This window comes from Ixodes scapularis, unplaced genomic scaffold (assembly GCF_016920785.2).
Source record: "Ixodes scapularis isolate PalLabHiFi unplaced genomic scaffold, ASM1692078v2 PGA_scaffold2__306_contigs__length_199485367, whole genome shotgun sequence".
Taxonomy (NCBI): domain Eukaryota; kingdom Metazoa; phylum Arthropoda; class Arachnida; order Ixodida; family Ixodidae; genus Ixodes; species Ixodes scapularis.
This window is the reverse complement of record NW_024609857.1, coordinates 12,105,265-12,123,770: the sequence shown is the minus strand read 5'-3', so window position 1 is coordinate 12,123,770 and position 18,506 is coordinate 12,105,265. Positions and strand designations below refer to the sequence as shown.

Here is an 18,506-nt window from a genome sequence, read left to right as displayed (position 1 = left end):
AAAAGTTAGGGTGTGATATCTAGATTCTGTGAAGTTGGTAAGGCAATTAAATGAGACGACGAGTGTCCCGGACGTGCTAGAATATTTGCCAGTGCAGAATTGTGACCGCCAGCCCCCCGGGGGGGGGTCTTTATCACGCAGTAGTGATTGCACGAACACACTGTTTTACGAGACTCATCCAGTTCGAAACGGCCAGGGGCGAGCAGGAGGTTGAGGCTCAGAGAAACCTTGAAGCGACCTGGCAAACTATAGCTCGCCACCCCTTGCACGCTGGTAGTAATCCGATCCGGTGAAGTTTATAATTGTACTGGAGGTTTATTTTCTGGGACGGAGGAATCGCCTCGCAAAAAGCACAAAAGCCGACACAACTCGAGCTCGAGGAGCGTTCTACCATACAAGTGGCGTCGGAAGAGGAAAAACGGGGGGAAAGAGGGTAGCGCGGGGGGGGGGGGGGGGGGGGGGGGGGGGGGCTTCAGCCTCCTTCTCCCCCTTGCAGGTATTTTGGACTGTTAAAGAAAACAATACGGGGAAAGAGGGCGTGGTCGAGCTTATTTTAATCTGAAATTATTTATGCATATGTATAGCTACTGTCGCTCTTCACTGCATAAAAGGTTCCGTAGATGGTTACATGCTTAGTGGTTCGGAAGTTCAAAGCTGTCTTTTCGACCTAAACACCTGTGCCGATAGTAACAAAAAAAAAAAAAAAAGAATAATAAATGCGGGAATAAAAAGCAGGAGAAAAAAAAAAACTATCAAGAATTCGTCGGAAGTGTTCTATTCTTGCATATTCAGAGGTTCAGAACTTCGAAACAAGTTTCTTTTACCAAAATGTGTACAGGCTAAAAGAAACACGTCCCAGGAACGTGAAGCGAAAAAAAAAAAAGTTTTCTTTTAATGACGTGCTGAACTTGAACACTACTAGAAATCTTCTGCCATGAGTTGATTTATTCCTTAACGTGAAAAAACAATAAATATATTATTTTGTATTCTGCAGATGGCAATGATATGTACTGTCTGTGGTGTTAATTTAAAAACGATACCTCAAACAACTTAGACGAAAATAAATATCAAGTTTAGGTCATAATTGCATGCAGATACATGTTTGGACATTTCTTCGAAACTCACGTTGAATAACAATAATCACATCTTAAGACGGCACTTACCTACGCTATACATAGATCATTCTTAAAAAAAAAAGTATAACATATCTACCATAAATAGCTCCGGCTGCAGCGTGCTTCAAATCTGGCACAAACGATAATCGTCAAAAACCCGTCGTCCGTCCTCGCCCCTTCGGGGATTTATTTCTTTAAACCTAAGCATGCCAGAACATTGAAATAAATGACATTGTCTTTCGTAAGGAACGCAGCACCGCGTGTAAAAGTTCCAGAAAAAAAATTACGAATGTACCCCACTACTTGAAATCAAATGAAACCGTCCGCCGGTCTTTCGAAGTTCGACGAACGTCGAACTTTTACCCTATAAGTTCGAAGTTCGTCGAACTTCTGACTTTTCAGAATTCGAAAGTTCGAAACTTTTCGAATTTTCTTGATAAATAAGTTCGAAAGTTCGAAATTTATCGAATTTTTTTGGTCAGTCAAGTTCGAAAGTTCGACAAGCATCGAACCTTGCAGCGCACTAAGTTCGAAAGTTCGAAAAAGATCGAATTTTTTAGCGTAATAAGTTCGACGGTTCGAAAAGCGTCGAACTTCATAGCTTAACAAGTTCGAAAATTCGACCTCCGTCGAATTTTACGATATAGACAATTCGAAAAATCGAAATCTTTCGAACCTTTCGAACCGCTTGATTCGATCATCGAAACTTCGATTTGAAAAAAGTTCGCGGCATCCCTATTCGTAAACCACCGAAAAAAATAAAAAAAAACGACTAATGCTACGCATTGTTCCGGCATTCGTGCGTGCACTGTGCAGCGTTACCTTCTTTTCTGGTCAGGCCAGAATTCGTTCGTCTGGTTGATGCACTAGAGATTACAAAAGTAAATTTTTACATCAGTTTGACTGCAGTGCACTACGAGCTAAAAGCGGCACCACAATGTGCTCTGCATGGCGCCCGCACGACGATGTAATGGCAACGAAGTGTTTCGCTTGTAATATAAAATCAATAGCCGAGTGTTGTTTGAAAGAATGAAGATCACATCGAACACAACAAAAGCACGTAAACTATAGATACACTTCTGACCGCCCAGAAAGTTGGCAATCAGACATGATTAGCATTTACACTTTTCGGCGTTTTGCTCTTCAACGTTATTTTCGGTCTTTCGACGTTTCGATGTTCGGCCTTTTCACAATAAACTTATTCGAGAACTCGCAGCTCCTCATCGCGGCGTAATGCCACGTTGTGCACTGTGGGAATCAGCGGGAATCAAAATCCATACGCTCCAGGCCCGCTCATGGCCCCCAGCAAGTTCCCAGGACGCAACGCGCGCGGTGACGGATTTATGAAAGTAGTCTTTTTCGGCGTTTTGGTTTTCGGTGTTTTTACGCGGGGACCCACTTCCCGAGCATCTTGTGGGCGCCGCCATTTTGGTTCTTAACGCACCCATATGCGTCTTCTTAAACTTTAGATAGGGTGTCAGAGAAGCTCAGGTGATATGATATCGTTACCTGTCCCGAATTGTTTGAACATTTCTGAAGGACGGTATATCGAATGCTCGCCATTTCACATAAGAAATATAGAAGAACAACTGACAACAACGAGTGTAAGTACCATTCAAGAGGGCTCAAGTTTTAGGATCGGGTTCTGAATGTGTGACCCGAAAAAGCTCGGGTTTAAAGCAGTCGAAACTGGCGTTTACTCCTTGGCCATAATCGCGCGCTTCGACATCGTTTTCAAAAGAGCTTACCTAAAACAGATCACGACAGAGAACGTCATTGGAGAAGCGAAAGTTCTATGACAGATACAAGTCCGTGTTTTCGAAGTCGGGGGGTGTCTGTAGCTAGAAAAAACAATAGGTTTCGCGCCGCGGACTCTGGAAATTGCATATATTTAGTACAATAAACAAGCGACAGTTTCGAACAGTTCAGAAGCAGCCGCAACGCTTCGACAGTTGGTCTCCCTGCCTACACGCTCCACCGATCTCGTTCTGAAGGCGGACAAAAGACGGGGACAGTTGGTTGCCCGCTGGACTCTTCCGTGTTTTAGGGACACGCCGGAGAGGTGTAAGCCTTTCGCCGAGCGCACTCTTTTCTAAAGCGGCCGACACACACACTGTGCGCGCAAGGCAGGCCTCAAAGTTCTTCGGCAAGCACCGCGATACCCACTGGACGAGAGACACTTCGACGGCATGCTGGTACGTTTTTAGGGCTCTTGATTGTTCGTGGGGTCATGTGTGTTCTTTGTTTTGGGTGGATATATGCTCAGGAATGCGCAAACGCTTTTTCTCGATTCTCGACAACGTGTGTTTTATAGGTTACCATTGCCAAGAAATAATTCTAAGCAATAATCACTAAACGTTAAAAAAAAAAAAAAAGTTGCATTATTTTTTTTAAAGGGACCATGAAAACATTTTTCAACTTCTTCCCTCCTTTGCTTTCCTCCTCATCTCAAAAGCGAAATGAGAAATCACTCAGTCGTGAAGTGTTTGGGCACCGGTACGACGACTCCAAGCTTCCACCGTCCGCACACCATGGAACTTGTCATTCTCAAGTGATGATACGCGCCATCACAGCACCCATTGGCCACGAACGCGAGTTCAAATATTCGTCGACGGATTGATTGTTTTAACGAGCGCATATGTCCGTGTGACGCAGCTGTTCGTGTCTAAAGCGGCTCCTTCGTTCGGCTGGGTGAACCTCTGTTTCCGGTAGAATTAGGCATACTTTACGTCACAGCCACCAGCGTCATTTCATTTGCACAGCCTTGTGAAGCCTGTCTTGGCAAAAAACAAGTATTTTTTTAATGTTTTGAGAGCGAAAAGAGCGATTCAAACAATGTCTTCGTAAAGTCGCGCGCGTTTTGAAGGGCAGATAGGTGTAGTAGGAACAATTTTTAAAAGTCTTCTAGCGTTCACTCGACTATGCTTTTTGGAGGACAGGTTCCACAAGAACCTCGCTAAAATCTATAAAATCACTTTTTTTTTTTTGTTTTGTTTTCGATGACTACAGCCGAGTGGTGGCTGCACATGTGAAAATTGTGTTGTAGCTGTCGTCAATCTGTAAGTAGAGGGTGTGGCCGTAAGGACCAGCACATTTTGCATGCCTTGCAAATTTCGAATTCTAAAAAGTCTGCAAAGTGCGATTTTTGCTAAGAATTACGCCACACCAACGTTAAAAAGCAATGCAAAAGAAAATAAAAAATAAATAAAGCATCATTTGTCGTCGATTCTAATATTAAGAAAAGTAGGAGGAAAAAGAAAATGGTACAAATATATGTTTCACAGCATCTCTGTTCATTTTATAGTTTGTTTTATTTTAGGTCAGAGTACAGTGAAAGGCCTTGAACACACACATACAACCACAAACACATACTAACAGCGCAAGTCGCGGGACATTTGCTGCACTTGATTCGTTTAGCCGACGAAAGACCACGCGCAGAAAGAACGACGAATGTCATGATGTAGCGCTTTGGCGCCGGTTTGTCCCACTGGCTCGTAGCGGCGGCTGCGCTTGAATTCGTCAACCCCGCTGGTTGTTTGATGCGCTGGCGGATTGATCGCCCACATCGTCTCAACTTCCAGACGATGTCGACGATGTGAAGAGCTAAAAGTTGCGAGAAAACATTTCCAAATTGTTGGATGGTGTCTGCTGTGATAAAATGAAACCAGAGTCTTGTAGTCTTGTAGTTCCGATGAGATCAGCGAATTATCGTCTCACCAGCGCGTGCGGGAATCGAGCTTCACCGCTTTGCACCGGAGTGCTAGGAGCAGCGGCTGACATGAGTAGGAGCCTGGGTTAGCGCCACAGGCTCAGTAATCATGCTCAGTGGTATTCCAAGTCTACTTGTTTTTTTTTTTGTTTTTTTTTTGTTTTTTTCTTAATGGTAGCTTGATCTCCAAAAAATATGCGCCAAAAAAAAAAAAAAAAAAAGATGCGGGTTAGTATTTGAATTAATTGTAGCCAATGTTGTTCCCTTGCAGCTGTCGACCGAAAAAACAGCGAACTGTGAATTCACTCTGGCTCCAACGCCGCTAAGGAGTAGTGTCACTGGCACAAGCGTAGGTTTTCACAGTATTTGGGGGTGGTCGTTTTTGTAGTTAAGTCTCGAGTTTGGTAGATTCATAAAACTTTAGGGACGATTTTTTTTTTTTTTTTGATAGACGAGCTGGGTTTTGCGGGCATTTTACGGAACTTATATATGCAGGCTAAATAACCTACCGTCTGTAAACGTGTGAGGGGAGAGGCTTTATCCTAACTGAAGTGTTGCGCTATGGTTCATTTTTCATTAGAACGTCCTTTCTGACCAGAGCCTTACTTCTAAAAAGAATAGTTTGTGTTCCTTTGGCGCCTTATCTATTCTGATTACAAAAAGTCGCATTTTTAGCTCACAATATACGAAGAAACGAGAGCGATAGCTGCAGCACGGTCGCACAATGCGGCTGGAGTGGTACCGTCACGTAGCTGAGAACGGAGGTGCGACGTGATTTAATTCTCATAGCTGTCGTGGATGCCACTGACGACCGCCACTAGTGCTCGGTGATCCGTGAAGTAAATGAGTAAGCGCGGTAAAAGTAAAAAAAAGAAAGATAAGTCTTACATAACGCGTAGCAACTGAATACTGTTAAAAGAAGGATTACGCATAACGCGAGGAATGTTTGAAAACAAGTCTTTCAAGCAGACGACAGGGAAAACTCCCTTCGTCATGTCGGTACTGCTCCGGAGCGCGAGAGTTTGGCGCTCCTTTCACTAGACGGACAGGAGTGCCACTGGAGAGTGACACTCGAGCGCGCTCTTCATGCACCGAGAATTTCTCGGAGCGCGAGTGACTTCTTCGCGCTCCGTGACGTCACGTAAACAAACAAGACGGCTGCGCTGCTGTTGAGACCGTCGAGACGAAAGGCGTAGCCGGACCGCTGCCCCTTTTCAGTTGATTAGTGCTTAATCCAGCAGGTGAAAATGATTTGATTTGAAAGCCAGGACAGCAATTAGCGTTCCTAAAAAGGTTTGTTCGTGCATCTCGCCTGAAAAAGAAGTTCATCTATCAAATGGTAGCGTGCCGATAGCACAGCGACAGAAAAGTTGTGATGAAAAGACAGCCAGACCGCTGCCCTGCTTAGAATGCTTAGCCCAGCCGCAGCGAATAAAGGTGCTTAGATTGAAAAGTCGAAACACCAATTAGCGTTGCGGGAAAGGTTTGTTCATGCATACCACCTAACGACGGTGCGCCAATATCAGCGTAGCTTCCGTCTCGCTGCGAGACGGAGCCGACGACGGAAGCGGGGAAATCTCTGACAGATTTGAGGGTTTCCTGCGTCGACGAGCGGGTTCACAACGTTGTCTTCAATTTAAATGGGAACAGCATGCACGGACAATAAATAGATCGGCCAAGGTAACCTTTCACATATGTGCACGAAGCGAGTCTTCAAACCGTTTGTAGAAACGTCATAACGTCGCCGTCTTTTTTGCTTTAGACTCTGTCGCTCCATACGAGCCTAATTATTTATCTTCGATATATTTTCGGCTTCTGCCACCCGTATCCACGGTCGAAAGGAGCTCGTGCGGCTGGTCGATAGTTTCTGACCGTGATCCAAAACTAACTCGATTTAACTCTATAGGGTACGAATGATTATCGAAAACCTACTCGCGTCAAGCGTTTCTCTATTTTTGTTGTCACGTGACATAATCCGCCAGGGTAACTCGGATCCATTCGAGTAGGTTTGGAACGCAGCCTCGGTGTGTCGCGCTCCTGTACGCTATGCGCCGTTTAGTTGATGCGCTCGGAGTATGAAACTCGGAGCGTCGGAGTAAGAGCAAAGGAGCGCACTCCGGGACTGACGGGAAAACCCGACTTCCCTGGCTTCCCGCCAAGAGCGCAGATAAAAAAAAAAAAAAAAAAAAAAAATTTTCCCTTTTTTGCGCGCGTGGCAACGACAATGCACGAGGTCGAAATATCTGCAAACTGTCGCCTTTTAAAGCGATAGCTTTAAAAGCTCATAAGTAACATGCTCCTGTATCAAAGAGGAACCCTCAGTCATTATCAGAGATTCACTCATTTATAGCGATGCAACCACTCTCTCTCTCTCATTTTCAATTAATGTACATACAGATGTTAGCATCTGCTCCAGACCAATGTTTTGCCCGCTACAGAACCTGCTGCAAAAGCTCAAATGCCGCTTTCATCACGGATACTGCGACGCTGTGGTTTCCTATGCGACATGTCCACGCCAGGCACGTCAACAAACTGTCGGTGTTTGTAACGTTCCCCGGTATGCAATAAATAGCCTTTAAGAGCGCCGGGTTCCGTTGCAAGAAGCTCCGACCTCTCGGTGGTGCGGCGTCTGTCCAGAGCCCCTTCAGTACTTTATGTAGGTCTCGTTGCCCTCGGGGCTAACTCCTTTCTTTCACGCTTCGTCGAATTACTGGTTGTCGGGAGTCCCAGACGGGCTTCCTTCTTTTCTGGCAGAATGCGAAGAGTGCGCGAGTGCTACTTTGATGTGTGCGCGAGCGGGACTTTGATTTGTGCATGAGCGGGACTTTATTTGTGCATGAAGGCCGGTTCTCACATGCAGCGAAGCGCTGATGTAGCGCTGCTCACGTGCCGTCAGTTACTTATCGTCTGCCATGAGCAACAGTTTTGACGGTGCGATACAAAGCTGGTGGACGCTCCCGTCGGCACGTGCTTAGCGCGAGGTTAGCGCTATGCTTGTAGCGCTCCGCTGCATGTGTGAACAGGCCTTGAGTGCCCCTAGCTTTGACTTATACAGCGTTGCAAAAAATGACCACAAACAAGAAAAAAAAAAAAAAGGGGGGGGGGGGGGTTCCTTTTTCTCCGATTATGGAGATTCACATGCACATCCCAGACATTCCTGGCTACGTCACTGTCTTCGAGTAACGTATTGCAACCTTGCTCTGAATAGCCTATTGGCCATCTCCATCGCGTGTTTTCAAACCTACTTTCACCGCTTTTTGTTTAGACCACAACTCGATTTGAAAAATACCTGATTCCTTCGAGAAGGCTAGCGAGCGAATCTGCCGCCACAGCCTTCTTGTTCTAGCCTCGAGGTGCTTTCGATTTCGCTGGAGTCGCAAATTCTCCAGGGGACACATGCCCGGAAGCACACTCCGACAAGTTCCCCTAGCTAGATAGCACAACGCAAATATCGGCGAAGTGGTTTATTCTCTTCGGCACTCTCCTCATTTAAGCCCCCTTGTGACATTGGCAGGCCCGTAGATGCGCTTGAAATTTCTGAGAAAAAGTATATTATAAAGATATGAACCAATTACCGGGTGTGCCTTATATCCCTTCCAGGGTAATGAAATTTCGCGAAAAGCGTTTATTCACGAACATGTGCTGTTCCGATTATAAACGTATCTTTACTGCACCTTAAATTTACACAACGTTTGAAATTTTTTGTAACACGATCCTAAAAAAATTCTAATATAATGAGTACCAAGCTCAAAGTGATCGCTCTTAGTCAAGCAATATTAGCGCACGGGCTGACTTCGCTGACGCTACCATCGGCTACGATATCTTTGCAGATTCCTGTTATCTGCACGATGCTCACAGCCTTGACGTCTCTTCCACTTCCCGACATCTACAACGCAGTCTTGGAAGAAACTGAATCGAGGCACCGGAAACCGATCACCAAGACAGTTGCATCCAACAAACTCGGCTGGACATTACACCTCGGACCAATGGCAGACATCGGTTATGCAGGAAAGCCCTCCGCTGAAGCTCCACAGGCCAGTGATGGTCTGCGCCCGACTGGAACGACGCGGAACGTATCGGATTCATGGCTGGTCAAGAATGTGAAATTGCCCACTATTTCAGCCTCAGATATCTCTTCCAGTGATATAGAAGATACACCTGTAAGGACGCAACAACCTAAACCAACCTTTGCACCCAGTTCATCGCGACCAGTAGACCATGCGCCTTCATCATCTATTTCTAATGGCCGACTTGCAAAGACTCCTGCGCGCCAGAATAGAGAACACCGTTTGTCGCCTAATAGTGAATGGCATCAGGGAGACTTGAGGAGCGCTCTCAAACGCTTAGGAGAAAATAGAAATATTTCAAAATTGGGTCTTGTAAATGAGCCAGGGAAGAAAACATGCGCTGACGCAGTTATATCTGCCGGAAGTACAACGCCCCCTTCAACAGACGAAAATCGTACAGAAGCTAATATGCCAACTATCCGGGCGTGGGATCCAAACATCACAGCCATCTTAAAAGCGAAGACCCAAACTGCGCTGCACATCATGAGTGACTCATCCCACACAAACGAATCGATGCTAAAATTGGCTGAAGCCCAGAAAACACCACAACTAAACAGTGGTTTGAACGATACGAAAGTTGCGTCAAGTACGACACCGCGGACCATCGTCTTCCGACCAATCCGAAAATATGGCTATCGCTCACAAGCTTCCGTCATTAAATCCAACCAGTCTTCTCTGGTGAGCAACAAAAAAGATCAACGGAGCAGCACAACATTGTCACCGGAAACCAGGAACACGAGGCGGAGGACGATTGAGAAGACCAACCACGTGACTCGTCCAAGCCGCGGCCCTAATCTGTTTAAACCCAAGAAACGGAGGATTCGGCCGAACCGCCTTGGCGGTCTTAAGAAAAATGGATCCACTGTTCTCCAAAGTAGGAAATTGCGTAGAAACAACGCAAACAAACAAAATGATCAAAAGACCGAAGCATCGATGATGAGGCCACAGATCTATGACTGGGACCCGGATGATAGCGATCGAAAATCCCAAGCTACGACGAAAAATCATCCGAGCATCAAGGAAGACAACAGGCTCTACGACCACTACTACGATTACTCCCCCGAAGATTACAGCGACTATTCTTACGAGCCACTGGAGAATACGGATGAAGAGTATTCCAAGGAAACGAAGAGTAGTGAGAGGGAACACGCAATTCCGGCAGGGGAGGGCTCCACCAACAGGCCAGAAGATCACCTCGGTGACGCTAACTCAGATGACCAAGGAAGCGTCCAGTTCCAAGGTGCTCAGAAAGAGACGGGCGTTGAAATAGAACCTTTGACCACAGTGAATTACGAAGAGAAGGACTCAGAACGTGGGGTCAATGCAGTGACAACGGAAGCTGAAGACCTCAAGCGGATTGACATGCCGAGCAACCATTATGCCAAGGTTTCTCAGGAAAAGCAAGTGGAAAGTGTCACTGATGGCGAAGGCTTCATACTGCTGGTGGCCACCACCACAATGGCACCTGCATCGTCCCAAGACGCTGCAAACGATGTGAGCACGACTGAAACTAACAAGGAGTACGGATCTAAAGAGGGTTCACAGTTGATTCCAATCGCTTCAGCGAACCAAGCAGCGTCAACACTCCGAGGTCATATGAGCAGTGACACTAATGCCGCTGTTGAAGAGGCTAGGGAGCCCCAGGAGACCCAGGACGCTAAAGAGGACAAATCTGCGGCTCCATTCTTCAGGTGCGTATGCTCCCGCAGTCACGCAGAAATAAAGCACCAAGATGGATGCATTGTTCTTCAATGTTCAGTGACAACTAGACCTATTTTATGCGTATGAATAGCATTCCCTCTTGCTGCTACAACAGCGTGTCACCTGCCCCCCCCCCCTTTCCCCTTTTTTTTACCTTAAAAATGAACAACGCATCGCCGAACGCTCATTCTCCGCCCAAATGTAGCGCTAGCGGACCAGATGCCAAAGTTTCAGAACTAATAGTTATTTCATTCAAAAGTTATAAGTGCTTTCCTAGAAATTTCTTTGGAAAAATGTGGCCCGCTTTCACCCGTTTTCTGTTTTTGGTGCCATAGAGCTCCATCGGTCGCCATTTTGCCCTTGAAAAGTTCAGAAAATTCCGTATAACTTTTTGAATATGATAACGGTTGAAGCCGAAATCAAAATGTACAAAAAACGACTGGTAAAAAAAAAAAAGAAAAAACAATGTGTGTATTTCAAGATGCGCCGTGTTTCTAACTTGGCGCAGCTTTGCAGAGGTGCCGGCGTACGGAGAGCACCGCTTCGGCTACCGGAAGGGCAACACGGATCACTTCGTCGGCAGGATGGAGACAGCCAAGGGAGCGCACGTCGAGACCGTTGTCGTCTGGGGAGATAAGAAGGGAGGTTACGGGAAGCACATATGGGAGTACAACCACGAGGACTCGCATAAGTCACGTGATCCCTCGAATAAACACCGCTGATATTTCGAAACAAATGCGCCGAGACAAAGTTCTGGTGGTGCGCAAACCCGAGTGAAAATGTCTTACTCGAATCAGTTGGAATCCCCGATCTGGGAACCGACTGGTCTCAACTGGGAATCTATGATCCCAACTGGGGATCAACTGGTCTTACCTGGGATTCAATGGGGACCCATTGGGGCTCAACTGGGATCAGTTGGGGTGTTAACTGGACGCAGCCATTCCCAATCGGAAGTCCACTGGCTGCACCGTTTCCAGTTGGGAAGGTTACCACGTTTCAGAAATTGCACTTCGGAGGTGCCAGAGGTACCATATGTGGAGGTTTCTATGCTGGTCTCCGTTCCTTTCGGCGATGCTCCCATCGGAGGCCTCCTTTCGGTTGACGGTGGTTACCAGGATCCGGATCCCCCCCCCCCCCTCCCAATGTAATCTACTAATAAAAAAAAAATTTCATTACTAAGCGCGCGCAATCAACAGTGCAGGCTCCCGCAGACAATTTGCCAGGGAGGGGTAAAACTGTCCCCCGCCCTCGGGCCTGTGGTCCCTCGTGCCTGTGTGGCCACCGCTCGAGCGGATTCCGCGTTCTCTACCACTTTCTTTTCTTTCGTTAATACATGAGTTGTGAGTGTGCGCTTGTCTGTCGTCTACGTGTTCCTCTTCTCTGTCCTTGTCCCTGTGTGCGCAACTGTAACTATGTTCAATAACTACCAACTCGCCCAACTGTCTACTCTACTACACCATTCCAATATTTACAAGTCCTGAGCCTAGTACGCGCATGCTCGTCGGTTCGGAAAGCGAGCAAATCACGCGCCGTACGTACGAACACTGAAAATGAAACCGACCAGGAGCCAGACTCGTATACACGTTACTGAAAAATAGTAGGGAATTACCTTTACAATTACTCAAGGCTAAATTGTAATTTATTACAATTACAATTACCCTCCCCTAAAAGTAAGCGACCGTTACCCCAAAAAAGTAATCCGTTACTTTCGTGGCGTTACTTTTAACAATATTGTCTTCAATTAGGAGACAAAAGGAAGAGGGTTATTCAAGTTCTTATTGTTGCAACTTGTTCTATTTAATGACCTTGAAGCAACAGCTGACTCTCGAAAGTCTCGTCAGACATTTCGCGTTATTTCTGACTCAATAGGGAGTTTTCGCAGATCGTATTTGCCGTCCCGCTACGTTCTTCGCAACCCGCTACGATACCGGGACTCTACAGCCGAGGCCATCGGCGCGCAGGCGCAGTAGCGGCTTCTTCGTTGCGGAGGGGGAAACGCGGTCTACGAAAACTCCCTAATATGTCGACTGCTATGAACACCTTTTTAACTGTGGCACTGGATGGGAGTGGCATAGTGTGCCTCACGGATGTTTTAGGCTCTGCATTGAGCTTCTTCGGCGAAGCAATGGAAGTACTATTTACCTTGAAGATAGAGCAAAGCGTCCTCGTTGCAGCCGTTGCCTGATATTCGAGAGTTTTAGTAGATCGTTTCGATACCTCCGATGCCCCCGATAACGATAGGATGAATGCGCAAAGGCGGCGGCGGTGTATCGTTATCGGAGTCATCGGAACAATCTACTAAAATTCTCCATTGCCGAAATCGCGAAGCTGTAGAAGTCATTGTACATCTAGCCAAAACTAGAATGAGAATTGATTTGTGTCCATCTTACTATACCGGCATATATTGCCAGACATTAAGAAAACATAGTTGTAACACTAAGGTGATAATTAAATAATCAATAGGGTTTGGCTCCACATTCTTCTTCCTTTGGTTCTGAACAGGCCGAGCCTGGGTTGAGACGTTGGTGAATAAAAATAAGTTTCCAGTATATTCATATAAGTAATCGAAAAAAAGGACACCCATAACAACAATCAATTAGAACGTCGGTTAAAACAAGGAAATGTGAATGCGCGTTTGTCGTGTGTACCTTTCTTGGCGCCGTTCAAAAACGCACGGAGCACGGACCGACTGCAGTTTACTCCGGTGTTCTCCAGATAAACGTCCGCTGATGCCATGGGCAGCGAAGGGCAGAGTACCAAGTAAGCCGCGCTTTGGCTCCACTCACGAGTTTCACTTTCTCCTCATGCCCAGAATATCAAGCCTACGTCAGCCACCACCATGTTTTACTTGTATAAAAATATCTGCTTGAGATAAGATGCGTCCTGTGGGGGTAAAAACAGGAAGAAGAAAGGAAGACTATTGCCATTTTCGAAGTGCTCGCAAAAACCTGACTCACAAAAAGGGTGACTGAGATGAGATAACCTGGCTGGAATTCACAAATAAAGTGGGCCAACCCTAGAAGTTGGACCACAAAAAGTAAGCTTTTAAAACAGGGTCAAATAAGGTGAAAGAAGCAGATAAAAAAATACACCCTGCTTTTTAAGAGAAGATAAGTGTGCAGCAACGAACGAGGATGCTTGTAGCAAAGCACCTTCACAAATTATCACATCCCTTTTAGTGGATTTTAATATTGTGACATTACAAAAATGGTCGAAGGACATATTGTTAATTCTTGTTTGTGCACTTACCGCCTCGAGGTTCTCGAAGAGGCACACAGTCACTTGGTGTCCTCCTCTCCCCGCCTTCGATCGCAAAGAAAAAACAGAGGGGCTAAAAAGAGCAAATATAACTTGCCCCCCCCCCCTTTTTTTTTTTTTTTTTCGCAGAATAATTTGGATTTTTTTACATTGTTGTTAGGGTCTAAAAAATTAACTCGAGAGCTTAGTGTTGCAAAAAAAAAAAAAAAAAAGGGCTTTGCAAAACTGAAGAGTGTCAATCCTCCCTTTGCGCTGGTCGATCCGCGTGACAGTGTCACTGCGCTCGACTTTACCAAAATAAAAACACCCCTTTCTTTAGAAAAGGGGGGGGGGGGGGGGCGGTTTGTCCTGAAAAAAAAATGTAACAGATAACAAGGAATTCGTTACGTAAAAAAATGTAAGGGAATTACTTTAAAATTACTCTAGGAAATATGTAATTTTTCCGTTACTTAACTACTGATAAATGTAAGGAATTACAAGTAATTCCGTTCCTACATTTTTTTTTTTTTTGGGAGGGGGAGGGGTGGTAAATGTTTAGCTGCGCCGTTATTTGTTTTACACGCAGGTTGCTAGATTTAAACTGACATATATTATTTTTAGGCTATTTTATACAAAAAAAAAAAAATGACGTCTATCTTGAGTTGCCGCACCTGTGAGACGGCCGCAAGTGAATAAAAACGAAACCGAAACTGCGCGCCGTGTTCGGAAGTTTCATGGCTGCCGACTTCCGCTTGCCCTCTCCGCCCTCACACGGCAGCTTCACGAATCGCGAGTAAATTGACAAAATGGACGCAAGGGACGCCAACATGGCGGCCCTCCTGATCTTGTTTGCAATGTTTGCTGTGTCCCGCGGCCGGTAGTCCCACATTTCTCATCCCCATCGAGAGAAAATTTAGTAGCGAAAGCAGGGGACGGCCATGGATACCAGCAAGACGAGCAGCATCAAGTCGCTCCTGCTCCAAGCTTGGAGAGAACGGTGGACGGACGTGAGATGGGGCATCAACATCAAGAACGTTCTTCCTCGCGGCGTGAGTGGCGATGTGTACGACCTGGCGGACTGCATCCTTCAGGAAGCGCTGGTTGGCCCTGGGCCGAACAACTTGTTCCTTTCCTACCTGACACATTGCCTGAGCGCGCAAGTGGTCTCCTACGGAGCCGTGCTCTCCAGCATCGGCAGGTTCCAGTCTTTCTTTAAGCCGCCGTGCATTTTAAGTCTGCTGCAGCTGTTGTACAGCATCCAAGCTAAAGTCACCTGTCACGGCAACGAGGAAGAGTGTATTGCCCTGTGCAAGGCGATCGTCAGCGTCACCCATTGGCTTTACATGTGCATGTGCCATTCCATCAGCAAGATCGTGGAGCTGAAGCAGAGCACAGAACACGGCCTTATCCTGGAGAAGGCTTGCGAGACGCTCTGCTTTTTCAGCGAATCGACTTTCCTCAAGTCCCTGTTGTACATCGGAAAGCACGAGGATTCAGCAGTGTATTCGCAGCTTGTGCAGAAGCAGCAAGAGTTAGAAACCAAACTGAGCCAGTCGCAGGGATTCAACATTTCGAAGGACACCCTCGAATGTGCACTTAACCTGGTCAGGCTAGTGGATGATATGCCGCATATTTCGTTGTCGTCGTGCGTCAGCGGCCGTGTGCCAAAACAGCCCCTCGTTTGCAGTCTGAATGCCAACGTTGCCATTGAAGCTGTGCTGAACCCAGCAAGTGACATTCAGGCAAGTGTTGATCATCTTCTACTCATGAAGAAGCTTCTGAACCTATCCTCGGCAGAGCTCTACTGTGAGATCATCCGAGCCTGTTTCATGGGACTTGCCAACGGAAGCAGTGAAGACTTAAAGTGGCCTGCCTTCACATTTCTGAAGGTTCCACAGCTGTTGCTGAAGATCCACAGTGCCCGAAAGGACGACCGACAGTGGGAGGAAGAGTTAGAAGCCGGTCTCATGCAACTCCTCAACTACACCCCATTGCTCGATCTGACAGATTCCAAGTGTCATTGTGATTGCTTGCAATACCTTCTGAATGAGCTTCAGAAAGTAGAGCTTCTGACTGAAGCCCAAGCCAAAGCCCTAATGCATCGCAGGCAGGCCAACACTCAGAAGCAAAACCTGGCTAGGCAAGGTCCACAAACATCGCAGGCTGGAGCTACGCTCATCCTGAAGGCAGAGCCAACTGTCACGAGCATCCTCAAGTCATTGGATGCAGACTACTCCAAGAACCAAGATGGCTTGCTTGGGATCTTGTGCCACATGATCACAGGGAGAAGCTTTGAGCTGATCCTCTCTGCTGCTGCAGCAACAGGGAAGCTGAATAGTTTTGTGAAAAAGCTTATCAAATTCAACGAGTACAACAAGCAGATCAGCGGAGAAACCACCAGGAATGCCCAGACTCGGACCTTGCTGTTCGACATTACATTTTTGATGCTCTGCCACATTGTGCAGAATTATGGAATTCATTCTGTAGTTTTCAACGAAGAAACAAGGGACTCATTCTTTACAACATGGGTTCCCGAGTGCCTAGCTGAGGGTGGGCGCTACAACTGCCCCGAGAAAATGCTGGCTGGCTGTGACCCTGCCAAAGTAGATCTGTTGCTGGCCCAGCTCATGAATAATGACAATGACTTCATGACTAACCAGGTCAAGTGGCACGAGGTGTGCGTGAACATACCAATGGCGATAAAGGAGATTTTGGTTGCTTGGGAACACGGTGCTATCTCGACAGACAGTGTAAAGATGATCCTCGACAATGTCAAGAGTCGCATATGCTGCCTACCCGTGTGCATCTCAGCTTGGTTATGCAGCTACATCAATGTCCTGCATCACCAGGAACAGCTGAAGCCAATGAATATGCTACAGCACTTCATGACTCCATTATCCACAGATGCTTCAGGGAACTCCGAGGGAGGCGGTGAACGTCCAATCCCGCAGGAGCCACATTCCTTGTACAAGGAACGATCGCTGCTCATGACAAACATTGTAAAGAAGATGATGTATGACCTGCATCCTCCGCAACAGTCGAAGCTTAAAGGCCCCTTGGTCATCTCACATGGCTTAACAAACAAAACACCGCTCTGGGAAATCATGGACTCCGTCTTCTCGGCTGCCCACGCTCGGGGCTGGATTGACCTGCGTGCTATTCAGAGTCTGGACACCTTGATGTGCGTCGGAGGACCCCAGTGGTTCTGTGACACACTGGTGCGCCAAGCCCTGAAGCACGACCACCTGGAAGACCTGCACCGTGCCATTGACCTCTCCTTCGGACTGTTCCACATCGACATAGAGCAGTGCGCTCTGGCACTCCTGACTCAAGTCCTTCCCAGCTACCTCCTCTGGGAGACTAGACAGGACAGCCTTACCGAGCCACGAGGCTCTGCGCTGGCAAGACTCACTGTCCTCACAACCTTTGCAGCCTTGCAGGTCAGGACGAGCCAGCCATCTGTCGGCACGCAGCGGGGAGGCCATAAACGCCCGCACTGGGACATGGAGCTCGAAGAAGCCATGGACGAGTCTAAGCGCGTGCGCCCCAACAAAATGAGGAGGGGACTCAATGACTCCGAGCTTTTGGACGACACCCCGTTTGCACTGCAGTGCCACTCGGAAGAGAACTACCGCTCCCTGGACCCCCTGAGCAAGGCAGTTGTGGACACGATGCGGCTGCTGATGGTTATTGCGTCCGATTCAGTGATCAGCCAGCGGTCGGTGTTTCCGCTGCTTCTGTTTGAGCAGGTGGTGCTGTGTGCTGGAGACGAGGCACACAGGGTGCTCCAGTTTGCACCGCTTGGCTTGGTTCCTCAGCTGGTGCGAAGCATGCCCCATCTGATGTCTCACCAGCTCGTCCTGGCCCTGAGCAGTCTCCAGACGTCGAGGGCACGCAAGGTGGCTGCGAGGGCCACTTGCCAGCTCCAGATTGCTCGCACATTGAGGAACTACACCACTTGATTGACTTTCTTTCTGCTGGATTGAACTTGCATTGGATCGTGTTCTCTCTGTGACTGATTTTTTGTCTTGTGCTCGCAGCTTAATACAATTTCAGGCTGGGGTATTTTTAGTCTTCATTTCTGTCATAATTACAAAACTTGAACCGCTTATCTCTGCTATAGGGGGACTGGATGGTGCATAGCTGCTCTCCAAGCCTAGCGCAAGTGAGGCCACCAGAAGTTTGATGCTTTTCGGTTTCAATAATCCCGTTTTGAACTAAATCCCAAGAATAAGGCATTTGAATGTAAGACATGTGCACGCTTGTTCAACTAGAATCTAAAGATATTTAGCTTTCCAGGGGTCTACTAGAGTCTGCATGTACTGTTTCTGCACAACAAGCAGGCTCTCTTGAGATGACAAGAAAAAGTTCAGCTCCCTGAGAACTGTTCGAAACAGCACTCGGAAGAGCCTGTCAAGCACTCACTTGCGGGACAAGCCGCTTGCTACTGTCTGCTTCATACCTGTTTTCTCAATACGCCATCCAGACCCCTAGTGGGGATCATTGAATTCAACCCTGGCCCACACTTTATTTAATGTACTACCATTGCCGTCTGTCTACCATTTAATATTGCAACGTTGCATCTCCAGCCAATGGAACGAGTTTTTGTATAGCTCGATACTAGCGTGAATACTGGAAGACTTGCCATAGGAAGTATGAAATGAGTCATGTTTTAGA

General features: G+C 46.9%; 1 protein-coding gene across 1 annotated transcript; it reads left to right on the top strand.

Moving 5' to 3' along the window:
• The first annotated feature begins 14,587 nt into the window (after positions 1 to 14,587).
• On the top strand, positions 14,588 to 17,892 carry LOC8033750 (mediator of RNA polymerase II transcription subunit 24). The gene has a single exon (XM_002405716.4). It carries the CDS (start codon positions 14,768 to 14,770, stop codon positions 17,789 to 17,791), a length of 3,024 nt encoding a protein of 1,007 aa, XP_002405760.2. The 5' UTR covers positions 14,588 to 14,767; the 3' UTR covers positions 17,792 to 17,892.
• The last annotated feature ends 614 nt before the right edge of the window (positions 17,893 to 18,506 follow it).